The sequence below is a fragment of the Myotis myotis genome, unplaced genomic scaffold (assembly GCF_014108235.1).
Source record: "Myotis myotis isolate mMyoMyo1 unplaced genomic scaffold, mMyoMyo1.p scaffold_m19_p_2, whole genome shotgun sequence".
NCBI classification, from domain to species: Eukaryota; Metazoa; Chordata; class Mammalia; order Chiroptera; family Vespertilionidae; genus Myotis; species Myotis myotis.
Window position 1 is genome coordinate 26,487,186 of NW_023416324.1, and position 13,956 is coordinate 26,501,141.

Genomic DNA, 13,956 nt, shown 5'->3' on the forward strand with positions numbered 1-13,956 from the left:
CGCTGAACTTTGCAATTAGGAAAGCGCTTGTTTCCTTTGAAAGACACTTTAGAGACCATGATGATGGCAATAATAGCAGTAGTCCGATCATGGTGGATTGAGGAGTAAATGGGAGGCAGTGAGTAAAATTACTCTTTCAACAAGTGTGGTTTTGAAGGAGAGTTGATGGTAGTGAAATTTTATTTCGAATATATTATATTCTAGGCACCATGAAGATGCTTTGTAGATCACACAGCCTTGTGACTTAGGAATCAGTATCCCTCTTATAGTTGGGAAGACTATAGGCAAGAATTTCAACCAGGTCTGCCTAGCTTTGAAACCTGTGTTCTTTCCACTATGGCACATGTGTAGTTTTCTTTTTAGTATGGGTGAAACAGTATTGTAAGTTGAGGGGAAATTTACCTGGGAAATATGTTGGACATTTCATTCTTTGACACCAAAAAGATAGAAGTCAAGGTGGATAATGATGTGAAGGTAATGATAGATGGGAAAGAAAGTGAGTGGATTTGACAGATGGTCTTATTTTCTTGGTGTGATCAATTATCTGTGAAGTCAGTTTTCTCTGGAGATGGAATGAACTATGGTGAGTTTATGATTTGAGTGTTACAGTTATGGCCATGGAAATCTTTTGTGGAAAATGAAAGAGGAATGGATTAAGGAGTTTAAAAACAAAGATTGCTGACCACATTGAGGGCCCAGTTAAATTAGAAATAATAACCCAAGCCGGTTTGGCTCAGTGGACAGAGTGTCAGCCTGCGGACCAAAGGGTCCCGGGTTCTATTCGGGTCAAGGGCACATGCCTGAGTTGTGGACTTGGTCCCCAGTAGGGGGCCTGCAGGAGGCAGCCGATCAATGATTCTCTCATCATTGGTGTTTCTATCTCTCCCTCTCCCTTCCTCTCTGAAATCAATAAAAAAATATTTTTAAAAAATAAAATAAAATAAAATTAGAAATAATATATTTGTAATAGAGCACAGTAGCATGGATTTTACACTTGCTCCAGTAGCCTAAGAGTAGGAGGGCAAAAAAGATGGTTGGTTTAATCCAGAATTGGAATTTATAAGAAAAAAAAAAAAAAGTAACTTTACACTACTAGTGATAGTACAGGAGATATGATGGGCCTTGAGTGTCCGAGCTGGGATTATAAGAAGTAAAACCTTCAGAGGGGCTGGCGTTCTTAGAGAATAAGGACACAAACAAATGTGTTGAAGACGAGGTTTTCTATGAAATACAGAATGGGAAAGCTGAGAGTTCACTATTTCAAGGTAAAAACAAAAAAAGGTATAATTGTCTTAGCGCTGTTGAAGGGGAATGGAGGTATAGTTTATTGAAGTAGTGGGAGGTTAAGCTGCTAAGTATGTTGAACATGTCGTCAGTGTGAATGTCAATAGTGACCCAATATGATAGCAGCAAATGGATCAGAGTAGATACTGGGTCCTATAGGTGGGGCTGCTCAGAATGAGGAACGCAGAATTGCATTGGAGTTCCTTGGCACTTGTTAGAAAGTAGTTCTAGGTGGTACAGATGTTTGTATGTGAATTAATGTTGAGATCCTCAGATAGTTGGTGCCCTGGATGTATGCTGTATTATTCTCTTATACAGATGATCTCAAACACAAATCCTTTGCAAGTTGGCATATGATGGGCCTGTTTAATACTGTTTAGAAGTATATGTTTTGGAAGGCTAGGTTAGGGATTCACCACACAAGGATCCCGAATAACATTTTGTACTTACCTTAATTGTAAACAGAAAATTATGTATTTACATATGGACTCGTTCATTGTCTCATTTAGAGTAGAAAGCTGACTTACTTTAATGCTTTTTCCCTATATTAGAGTGTTTATAAATATGTTCTTAGTGTCATACACTTTATTGTTTGCCAGATGAATGTTGTGTTGGAATTTGAAACCTATGATAAGGGCTTTTATGAGAGTTTCGTCTCCTGTCAATGAATGAAGCCCAATCATCACATTGTATAGTGTAGGTGATAGTCAATGTTTTGGACCTACAATGAGTATTATACTTTTTTCCAAGTCATCTTATGGAGATGACTTCAGTGTGAACATACTAGTGTTATTTTTTGCTGAGCATTCAGTGGGAGTAGTTGTTTCAGAAAAAAAGCCTTGTGATAATTTTTAAGTCTTCCATTCCTGAAAATTTCAGAAAGGAAAAGCAATGGAAATCCTAATTATAATCAACCCTTGTTAGCTATATGGTTGTAGGCAAATTTCTTATCCTCTGTGAGCTTTAGTTGTTTTTTAAAAATTTAATCTTTGACTAGATAACACATTCAATTGGTTAATTAAATATTTGCATATTTATGTTTTATGTAAACAGTGAAAGTGTCACTCCTCTGCCTATTCCCCCATCTACCTAGTTCCATGCCCATTCCCAACCACTTTAACTAGTTTCTTTATATTCTTTAAAAGTATATATTTTATTAATTTTTTACAGAGAGGAAGGAAGAGGGATAGAGACTTAGAAACATCGATGAGAGAGAAACATCGATCAGCTGCCTCCTGCACGCCCCCTACTGGGGATGTGCCCGCAACCAAGGTACATGCCGTTGACCGGGAATCAAACCCGGGACCTTTGAGTACGCAGGCTGATGCTCTATCCACTGAGCAACACCGGTCAGGGCCTCTTTATATCCTTTTAGACTTTCTTTAGGCAAATGCTTATTATTTTCATATTTTTTCCATTTTTCATGCAAAAATTAACCCATGGTTCCCCATTGTTCTGTACCTTCTCTCTCCCTAACCCCCAAACTGCTTTTTTCACTTAATATATCTTAGAAACCTTTCAGATCAGTATATAGAGAGCTTCTGCTTTAAATAAACAAAAAAAACCCTGCATAGTATTCCATTGAGTGAATGTATCATAATTTAGCTATTTCTTTATTGTTGGACGTTTGTGTTGCTTCTAGCCTTTTGATATTCTAAGCAACTTTATAACGAAGACCCTTGAACAAATGTCATTTTACACATGTGCAGAAGTATTTGTGGGATACATTTGCAAAAAGTGGGACTTCTAAGTAAAAGGACATATATAATTATGAAAAATATTGCCAAGTTGCTTTTCTAGTGATTGTTCTAATATACATTGCCTGTTCACTCAACATTAGCTATATCACAGCTAATACTTATATGGTACTTACTATGGGCCATATACTATTCTAAGTGCTTGCTATACATAACCTCATTTAAACTTAGTAACATCCTTTTAGATAGGTACTATTATTATCTCCACTTTCAGATGAATAATTGAGGGGTATAGAGAATTTAAGTGACTTGCCCAAATCACACAGCTAATGTGGCAGAAATTCAAATTAAGCACTCTGGCTCCAGGATCAGTGTTGTTAATATTATGCTTTGCTATTATCAAACTTGAAGTTTTGCCAATCTGACAGAGAAAAATGATACCTCAGAGAAATTTTTTAAAATTACATTAACACATTGTATGCGGGAAACGTATTTATACGTTTTACATATTTATACGTTCTACCAGTGTAGTAGAGCGCGGGACACGTATTAATATGTTTTTTATAGACTAGCGGTAGAATGCGGGTAACGTATAAATACGTAAACTAAAGTTATCGTAATTTTACTGAACGTTGCCATTTGCGCAAAAAATTAGCAAAAATGGCCCGCCCCACCTGTTAGCGCGCGATAAAAACTACCTGCAAACAATGTTTAAGGTTAACCATCTTTTTATATTGTTTGAGTTACTCATTTTCCTTTTCTAAAAACTGTTTAAACTCTTTACCTATTTTTCTGTGGGGTTTAGGTCTCTTTCCTATTGATTTATATGCCTCTCTTTATGATATATAAATATCATACATATAAGATAATTTTTTGTCTGTGGGATTGCAAATATTTTTTCATCTTGATATTGTCTTCTGACTTATTTTATTTTATTCCCATGCAGAACTTTTAGATTTTTACGTAGGCAAACTTCTCAATCTTTTTCTTTATACCTTTTGGATTTTGAGTCATAGTTAGAAAGGCCTTCTCCATTTGAATCCTTAGTTTTTTTTATCTACCCAACAGGAGTGAGAAAATTGAATTATTGTGAAGGTCAAGGTGCTTTGTCAACTGTAAATCATGATACAGATATAATATGGTGTTATTTATTAATTTGTTTTCTGAACAAGCTGTATAGAGACTGTCATATCTTCTTCTACATTAAATGTAATAGAATGACATATATTTTTCCCCCACAATGTGGGAAACTAGGGTGGTATTGATCTTTTGGTCAGTGTTTTCATTGGATAATTTGCATGGGATCTTTTTCAAAAGTAGGGACTGTGGAAATCCTGAAGTATTTTTGCATACTTTAGGCTTGTTCTTTGTGTTAGGTATAATTAGAATCTGACTAAAAGTCCTGAAAAATTGTTTTGCTGTTACATTAGCCATGGTTCACTAGTTTTCACATTATTTACAATGTGCATCTCCAAATAAGTCTTATACAATCTTAATATTATCACACTTAACAAAATTAATACTTTTCTACTATCCTCTAATAGTAATCCTTGTTAAGATTTCCCCAGTTGTCTTTTCTTTTTTCTTTTTTCTTTTTAAAATATATTTTTATTGATTTTTTACAGAGAGGAAGGGAGAGGGATAGAGTCAGAAACATCGATGAGAGAGAAGCATTGATCAGCTGCCTCCTGCAACCAAGGTACATGCCCCTGACCGGAATCGAACCTGGGACTCTTCAGTCCCCAGGCCGACGCTCTATCCAGTGTGCCAAACCGGCTAGGGCTGTCTTTTCTTTTTATTGATTTTTTTTTTAAGGAAGAGAGAGAGAAAAACATCGACTTGTTATTTCACTTATTTATGCATTCATTAATTGATTCTTGTATGTACCCTGACCAGGGATCAAATCTCCAATCTTGGCTTATCAGGACAATGCTCGAACCAACTGAGCTACCTCCCAGAGCTTCCCACTTGTCCTTTATAACAATTTGTTCAAATTAGTATCCAATAAAATATCCTATTGTATTTAATTGTTATAACTCTTAGTTTTCCTTTAGAGTCAGACTTTAAACATAATATTGTGCTTTTCCTATGCTTTTCTTTCCTTGGAAAGAAGCAGCTTTGGCCAGGCCAGCATGGCTCAGTGGTTGAGCATTGATCTATGAACCAGGAGGTCACATTTCAATTCCCTGTCAGGGCACATGTCCAGGTGGTGGGCTCGATCCTCAGTGTGGGGTGTGCAGGAGGCAGCCAATCAATGATTCTCATCATTGATGTTTCTATTGTTCTCTCCCTCTTCCTTCTTCTCTGAAATAAATAAAAATGTATTAAAAAAAAGAAAAAGAAAAAAGAAGAAGCTTTGTAACATTCAAAACTTTCCAATAATAGAATGGCTGCTGCCCTGGCCATATGGCTTAGTTGGTTCAACGTCGAAAGGTTAGATTCCTGATTTGATTCCTGGTCAGGTGACATGCCCAGGTTGTGGGCTTCATCCCTGGTAGGGGGCATGCAGGAGGCAGCCAGTCGATTGATGTTCTGCTCTCACACTGATGTTTCTGTCTCTCTCTTGCTCTCCCTTCCTCTCTCTCTAAAAATCAATAAAAAATCTTAAAAAAACACAACAAGCTGCTACAGGAATTACTGTGCTCTTTGTAGTGTAGTAAGTGTAGTGGTATAGTAGGCTGAACTCTCTCTGAGTTCCATAGTGTCCAATCCAGTGATACTTTTCTTCACATTATTTGACTGCTTTGTGGCTTTTGATATAATTGTTGTTTTCATCTTTACTTTGTGTGACATACTTTTTCTTGGTTTATTCTTACCTCTGTTATTTCTTTTTTTGTCCTATGTATGTTGATATATTTCATTGGCCTCTTATCTGATTTCACCTAAGGACATCATGAAGGAGACTAGGTTTTGGCATATAGTAGCAACTCAGTATATATTACTTATTACTCATATTCTCTACTTTGGGGAACTCTTTAGAATATGTGTAAATGCTATTGACTTTCAAGTCTGCATCTCCAGTCTAGTCCTTTCTCCTGAGTTTTAGTGTGGCGTCTCCCAACTTCTTCTTACATGTTGTTACTTGATTTTTCTTCAGGCACCTCAAACTCAGAAGATCAGCAAAGAATTTACATCTCTTCACAAATCTTTTCCTTTTGGTCAATCCTAGTCATTTCCCCAATCAAACCAGAAACATGGGAAGGATTCTAAGTAAACTAGGAGTCATCCTAGATACTTCTTGCACCTACTACATCCATTTGCTCACCTCTTAAAAAAATATTTTTTTTATTGATTTCAGAGGAGGGGAGAGAATCTTTGATCAGCTGCCTCCTGCACATAGGGATCGAGCCTGCAATTCAGTCATATGCTCTAACCTGGACTCCAACTGTAGCCTCCTGGTTTATAGGTCCACGCTCAAGCACTGAGCCACACCGGCCAGGCCATTTGCTCACCTTTTTAAAGTCACTTACCCTGGTCAGTGTTGTGAAGTGGTTAGAATGTTGGCCTGCACAGCGAAGGTTCATGGGTTCCCCATGAATCTGGGTTGCTGTTTGCTCCCCACCTCCTGTAGGGGCATATGTAGGAGACAACCAATTGATGTGTCTCACATCAGTGTATCTTTCTCCCCTCCCTACCCTCCGACCCCCTTCCACTCTCTCTCTAAAAAGCAATGAAAAAAATATCCTCGGGTGAGAAGTAACAAAAATAAAAAAATAAAGTCACTTATCATCTTTCCCACTTCTCTGTCCTTACTGCCAGGGCCTTAATTAAGCTCTCCTTACTTTTAATGTGTCATTAGCAGTTATCACACAGAATTGTAGTCATAGAGGTACATGTTCTTCCTGTGAGACTAAGCTCCTGGAGGGGTGGAGTCATTTTTCATTCTGTTTTCTCTATCCTCCTCCCAGAGAGGCAGTACTGTATTAGTATAGTGATTAAGAGCACAGTGTTGGGCTATAGATGTTTTTCTTTCATTGATGTTTCTATTTTTCTCTCCCTCTCCCTTTCTCTCTCTTTCAAAAAAAAAAAAATCATTAAAAACATTAAAAAAAGCCCTAGCTGGTTTGGCTCAGTGAATAGAGCGTCATTCTGCAGACTGAAGGGTCCTGGGTTCGATTCTGATCAAGGGCACATACCTCGGTTGCAGACTTCTCCCTGGCCTGGGCCCTGGTCAGGCGCATGCAGGAAGCAACTAATCGATGTGTTTCTCTCACATAGGTATTTCTCTCTGTCCTTCCCTCTCTCTTCCACTCTCTCTAAAAGTTAATGAAAAAATATCCTTGCGTGAGGATTAAAAATAATAAAAAAAAATCAAAAAGAAAGTACAGTATCTAGATTTGAATTTTGGCCCTATCACTTCTTGACTGAGAGAGCTTGGACAAGTTAACTAATTCCTTCATATTTTTTTCTCACATTGGTAAAATTTTTAGTAATAGTATTATTTTATAGGGCTATTATGAATATTAAATATAAAGCATTTAGAAAAGTGTATGGATTATAGTAAATGCTCAGTATATATAGCACCTACCATAATGCTTTGTACCTAGGGGGAACCCAATTAACATTTGACTCCATTAATAGAAGGGATTTCTGAATTGGCCAAAAGATTGGACTAATTAACCTCCAAATGCCTTTACAGCTTTCAACATAAGTTTATGCCATGATCTAGGGCCTCATGGATTGTGATTATAACAGCAAATAAGATATTTATCTAAAAGAGATAACATGGTTTTAAGAACTGGCTTTTGATCTGTCACTAATATATGCCATTGTATATATTCATGGCTAATTAAATAAATAGGGATGTCAGTTTTTATGATAGATTGCCTTTGGTTTGAATGGAAACTGCAACTCATGATTTCACAGCAGGATGGTAAGTTCAGCAGTATTGCTTTTATTTTTAATTAGGCAGTCATCCTGAAATGTGCCTGTATTTGCTATATTGGTCCATAGAAAGGGTAGCAGCTGAGCAAACCTGTCATGTAGAGTTGCCATGTGGTTGGTCTTGATACACACAGCTAATGTACTTGTTAGTATTCCTATTGTGGGAAATGACCAGTTTTCTGGGCTATATCTTATTCATAACAAGCCTGTCAAATTGTTTAGTTAATTTAGCAGGCAACTATGTTTCATATATTGTTTTAACTTCAATATCTATATTTTATTTTCCTGAAATTAAGTTTCTTTTCCCTCCTGTTCTATCTCTGTTCAAATTACAATTAGCTTCCTCTGCACTAAGTCCTGGCCCTCCTTTCTACCCAGATGACTAACTTAACTCCTTACAACTCTCATAGTGGAAAAACACTGAACTAAGTAATAATGATGTGGGGAAAGCGTGAGCTTTTTTGGTGCTGGATGGGCCTTGCTTCCAATTCTGGTTCTACCAGCTATGTATCCTTAGGCAAGTTAACCTCCTGAGCCTACATTTCTTTTTCTGTAAAATGGGGATCATACTTTGGGGGTATGTTTTGAGGAATAAATGAGAAAATGCTTGTAAAATTTCTATTTTAAAAAAGCTATTAACATTTCCCCTTCCTAAGAATCACTGGGGAGCTTGGTAAAATTCCCAGGTCTCACTCCAAGAGATTCTGATTTAGGAGATCAAGGTTGAAACCCAAGAATCTGGGTTTTAAGATCCTTGGGTAATTTTGAAGTAGATAGATGATCAATTGGCTTTTTCATCCTTATAGGCTGCATGGCAGGAAATGGTCATGGCCAACACTCCTGAGTTGACAAGGCTTTCTTTTTAGAAAACAGTCAGACTGAGGCTGAAATATCTGAATTACAATTCCAATTGCTAGGAAAGGAACTGTAATTGGTTCATATTTTGTAGAGTGGCACCAACTTCTGACTATTGGTAGAGAGTCAGGGTCATATTGTAAGGATTGCCCTGGGAGCCCTGTCATTATTCTCCCTGGTTGGAGGTGGTAAAGGTAACCTGGGCTATATATTCATCACATTTTCACTAATTGAAAGCATTTCACTAATTGAAGAGTCACTTTGTTATACTTTGCATAAGACCCTTAAAATCAGTTCTCCTGGAAAAAAATAGATGTAGGGGGAGATAGGCTAAAAGAAAATGTAGGCTTTTGTTTTATTCTTTTATGTACCAGCTAGGGTTGAGCCTTCTACAGTCACTTCTGCTGGACTGTGCTGTTTAATCAACACTGAATTTTTAAGTTGCTTTTGGATATAGTTTTCTTCTTTTAAAATTATATAGTTTTATAGTATAAAATATTTGTCATCTTTGTTTTGTATATTTGGGCTTAATTTTTCAAATAAAGAGAAAATTATGTGAGGCTATGCAGGGCATTAGTAGGAGCACAGGCTTTTTAAAAAGACAGTCTTGCATTTTAATGTTATCTCTGCCATTTAGTGAGCTGTATGATTACTTGATTGCTCTGTGAAATGAACATAATAATCCTTATATCATAAATTATTTGAGAATCAAATGACATGACATATTTTGGGCTTCTATACTTGTTTCCTAGGTAGTGTGTGTTCATTGAATGAGAGATATTACCATTGTTACTTTGTTTTTTAGAATGTAATTGGTGATCTTCATTATATTCTACTCATGTTAAACACTGATTATATCGGAGCTTTAAATATATCAGTGTTTTTTGAAGGTAAAGGCATAAAGTATTTTTTAGGTCTGAAAATCAGGAACTAGAATGTGAAAGAAGAAATATTTTTATATTGCTAGTTCATTGGTTTGTATGTGTTTATTAATGGTTTTAATGAAGTATCTTTGTGATCTCTTATTTAGTGTCAAACCGGAAGAGAAGTAAAACTCAACAAAAATATATTATGTGTGGAGTCCCTTCTTAAAAGAAGAAAAAGTGATTATTACAACTATGGATCGGAGCAAACGGAATTCAATTGCAGGATTTCCTCCACGTGTGGAGCGTCTTGAAGATTTTGAAGGAGGTGTTGGAAACGATGGGAACATGACCCAGGTGGGAAGAGTTGGGACATCTTCATATCGAGCTCTTATAAGTGCCTTTTCCAGACTGACACGTTTAGATGACTTCACCTGTGAAAAAATAGGATCTGGCTTCTTTTCTGAAGTGTTCAAGGTGAGTGATGCCTCATCTTTCCTCATATTGTCTTGTTGATGGTCAGCTTCACTGAAGAATTGATAGTTGTGTTTAATTAATTAGTACATAGGCTTTGCCTAGTCAGTATACTGTGGATCTTGAACAGTGTTCTAAACCAGCGGTCGCCAACCGGTGGTCTGTGGACCACTGGTGGTCCGTGAGGTCTGAAAGGTTGGTAACCGCTGTCCTAAACTGTCCCCTCAGGTTATTTATTAACTTGTGAGATATCTTATTATTTTAATTATAAATAATACATGCTGATTAAAAAAAACACAAATAATATAGGAGACTCTTTCACTTTTCCCTCCATCTATATCTCTATATCTATACCTATATCTATATCTCCAATTATAAGCACTGTTAAAATTTGGTGTATATACTCTGGATCCTTTTTTAAGCTTATGCATATATTATACAAGCATCTTATATACACATATAAAATTTTATATGTACATAAAAAAACCACACACACATATATTTATACCTGCACATACAGTTTTTGTTTGCTTCAAAAAATATATATATAGTATACATTATACTTCATTTAAAGATTTTTCACTGATTTTTTAGAGAGAGAGGAAGAGAAAGGGGGAGAGAGAGAAGCATCAATGTGAGAGCAAAATACTGATTGGCATGCACCCTTACCAGGAGTTGAACCTACAACCAAGGCATGTGCCCTGATGGGGAATCAAACTGGTAATTTTTTGGTGCATGGGCTGACACCCAACCAACTTAGTCACACAGGCAAGGGTTTGTTTGCTTCCTTTTATTTATTTATTCACTAGAGGCCCGGTGCACAAAATTCGTGTACTTGCAGGGGGCAGGAGGAAGGGGGGTCCCTCAGCCCGGCCTGCACCCTCTCATAGTCCGGGAGCCCTCAGGGGATGTCCGACTGACAGCTTAGGTCCGCGCCCTCTGGCGGGCCTAAGCCATCAGTCAGATATCCTTAGCGCTGCCGTGGAGGCAGGAGAGGCTCCCACCACCACCACTGCGCTCTCCAGCTGTGAGCTGGCTTCTGGCTGAGCGATGCTCCCCCTGTGGGAGTGCACTTACCACCAGGGGGCAGCTCCTGCGTTGAGTGTCTGCCCCCTGGTGGTCAGTGTGCGTCATAGTGACTGGTAGTACTGCTGTTTGGTCGATTTGCATATTAGTCTTTTATTATATAGGATATAGGACTAGAGGCCCAGTGCATGAAATTTGTGCACTCAGGGGCCTGGAGGGGGGGGTCCCCTCAGCCCGGCCTGTGCCCTCTCACAGTCCGGAGCCCCGCAGTTGATTGCCCTTGCAGAGGGAGGCCCTGCCCACTCGGCCAGGGCTCTGCGATGGATCGCCCCCGCAGAGGGAGGCCCCGTCCATGCACCACAGCCTGCTGGTTGGTGACCTGGGCCTCCCTCTTTGGGCCGATCGTGGAGCCCCCCAATTGATTGCCCTGCGGCCGGTGGTCTGGGCCTCCCTCTGCTGGGCGATCATGGGGCATTGGCCGGACCCCCGACCAATCGCATTGCACCTGCCTTGGCTGGCCTGGTGCCAGTGGGTGTCATAGCATGGTTGTCCGGATGGTCGTTCCACTGTTTGGCTGTTCGGTCGATTTGCATATTACACTTTTATTATTATAGATTCTTTCTTTTTTTCTCACCCAAGGATATGATTTTATTTTATTTTATTTTATTAATTAATTGTTGTTGTTAATCCTCACCTGAGGATATTTTTCCATTGATTTTGAGAGAGAGAGAGAGAGAGAGAGAGAGAGAGAGAGAGAGAGAGAGAGAGGGAAACATTGATGTGAGAGAGACACATCGATTGGTTGCCTCCCACCAGAGCCTGGGGATCCAGTCTGCAACTGAGGTACATGCCCTTGACTGGAATCGAACCTGGGACCCTTCAGTTGCATAGGCTAATGCTCTATCCACTGAACCAAATCAGCTAGGGTTGTTTTTATTGATTTTAGTGAGAGAGGTAAGGGAGAGAGAGAGTGGGAGAGAGAGAGAGAGAGAAAGAGAGAGAGAGAGAGAGAAACAAATATCAATGTTAGAGAGAAACATCAGTTGGTTGCCTACCAGGGCCTCAACCAGGATTGAACCTGAAACCTAGGTATGTGCCCTAATGGAAATCAAACCTGATACCTTTTAGTATATGGAACGACATTCAACCAAGCCACGCTGGCCATGGTGTTTGCACACTTTTAATAAAACTGAGCCTTTAATTCTCCTAAGAATCATATTTCCCTACTTCATTTACACTCCCAGATTATTTCATACCTTTATTTCTCTGATCAAACTTCCAGAACTTCTCTAGGTCTCACTCTCAGTGGTGACCTTGCTTCCTAATTCACTGAGAAAACTGAAGCAAGCTGAAGAGAACTTCTATGGCCTTCCATCACCACATAAGGCTACTAACCCACATGTCTATCCACTTATTTGGCCTTTATATCTGTCATGATGGATGAACTATCATGCTCCAATGTAAGCCATATTTCCATTTGTATGGTATATCTTATTTCCATTTGCCTACTCAAAGCCATTACCTAAGAAATTTTCCCCTTTCCTACATCATATTTCACTCCCTATTAAATTATTTCCATCAGCATGTAAACATTGTTATTTCTCTCAACTTAAAAAAACAACTTTAGCCCTGACTGGTTTGGCTCAGTGGATAGAGTGTCGGCCTGAGGACTGAAGGGTCCCAGGTTCGATTCCAGTCAAGGGCATGTGCCTTGGTTGCGGGCACATCCCCAGTAGGAGGTGTACAGGAGGCAGCTGATTGATGTTTCTCTCTCATCAATGTTTCTAATTCTCTATCCCTCTCCCTTCCTCTCTGTAAAAAATCCATAAAATATATTAAAAAAAACCCACAACAACAACTTTAAAGGGAGAAAATCATCTCTTGTTGCTACACTCCCTCATGTCTTATTCTCTTTTGGACCAAAACACTTCCACAAAGTTATCTCCAATTCACTGTTTCACTGTTTCCTATTCCTTACCTTCTCTCTCTCTCTCTCTCTCTCTCTCTCTCTCTCTCTCTCTCTCTCTCTCTCTTCTTTTGTTAATCCTTACCAGAGGGTATTTTCTCCATTGATTTTTAGAGAGAGAATGAAAGGAAGGGGAAGAGACAGACAGAGAGAGAAACATCGATGTGACAGAGTCACACTGATTGATTGCCTCCTTCACTTGCCCTGATGGGGGCCAGTGATTGAGCCTGCAACTGAGGTACGTGCCCTTGACTGAATCGAAACCTAGACCCTTCAGTCCTTGGGCCGACGCTGTATCCACTGAGCCAAACCAGCTAGGGCTCTCTCTCTCTTTTTAACTTAAATTTATTATTTTAACCATGTGTATAGTTCAGTGGCATTAAGTACATTTACGGTGTTGTGTATTATCTGTTTCCAGAACTTTTTCATCATCCCAAACAGAAACTTTGTATCCATTAAACAATAACTCCCTATTTGTCCCTACCCCGAACCCCTGTTAACTCTATTCTACATTCACAGAATTTGCCTATTCTAGGTACCTCATATTAATGAAATCATACAATATCTGTCCTTTTGTGTCTGGCTTATTTCACTTAGCTGAATGTCAAGTTTCATTCCTTTTGTAGCATATGTCAGAACTTCATTCATTTTTAAAAAATATATATTTTATTGATTTTTTTACAGAGAGGAAGGGAGAGGGATAGAGAGTTAGAAACATTGGTGAGAGAGAAACATCGATCAGCTGCCTCTGCACACTCTCTACTGGGGAAGTGCCTGAAACCAAGGTACATGCCCTTGACTGGAATCAAACCTGGGACCTTTCAGTCCGAAGGCTGGTGCTCTATCCACTCAGCCAAACCAATTAGGGCAGAACTTAATTCCTTTTTATGGCTGAATATATCCCATT

General features: G+C 38.7%; 1 protein-coding gene across 7 annotated transcripts in view; it reads left to right on the forward strand.

The window, feature by feature from the left end:
- Positions 1 to 13,956, forward strand: part of TESK2 (testis associated actin remodelling kinase 2) — a 116,904-nt gene that overhangs the window by 5,568 nt on the left and 97,380 nt on the right. For 3 of the 7 annotated variants that reach the window (XM_036352970.1, XM_036352971.1, XM_036352972.1), the window contains exon 2: positions 9,751 to 10,060. In XM_036352970.1, the coding sequence (XP_036208863.1) occupies positions 9,839 to 10,060 (222 nt within the window). In that variant the 5' untranslated portion in view covers positions 9,751 to 9,838. Of the gene's footprint in view, positions 1 to 9,750; positions 10,061 to 13,956 lie in introns of those variants that run through there. The other 4 variants (XM_036352975.1, XM_036352973.1, XM_036352974.1 and 1 more) reach the window with 2 other exon arrangements.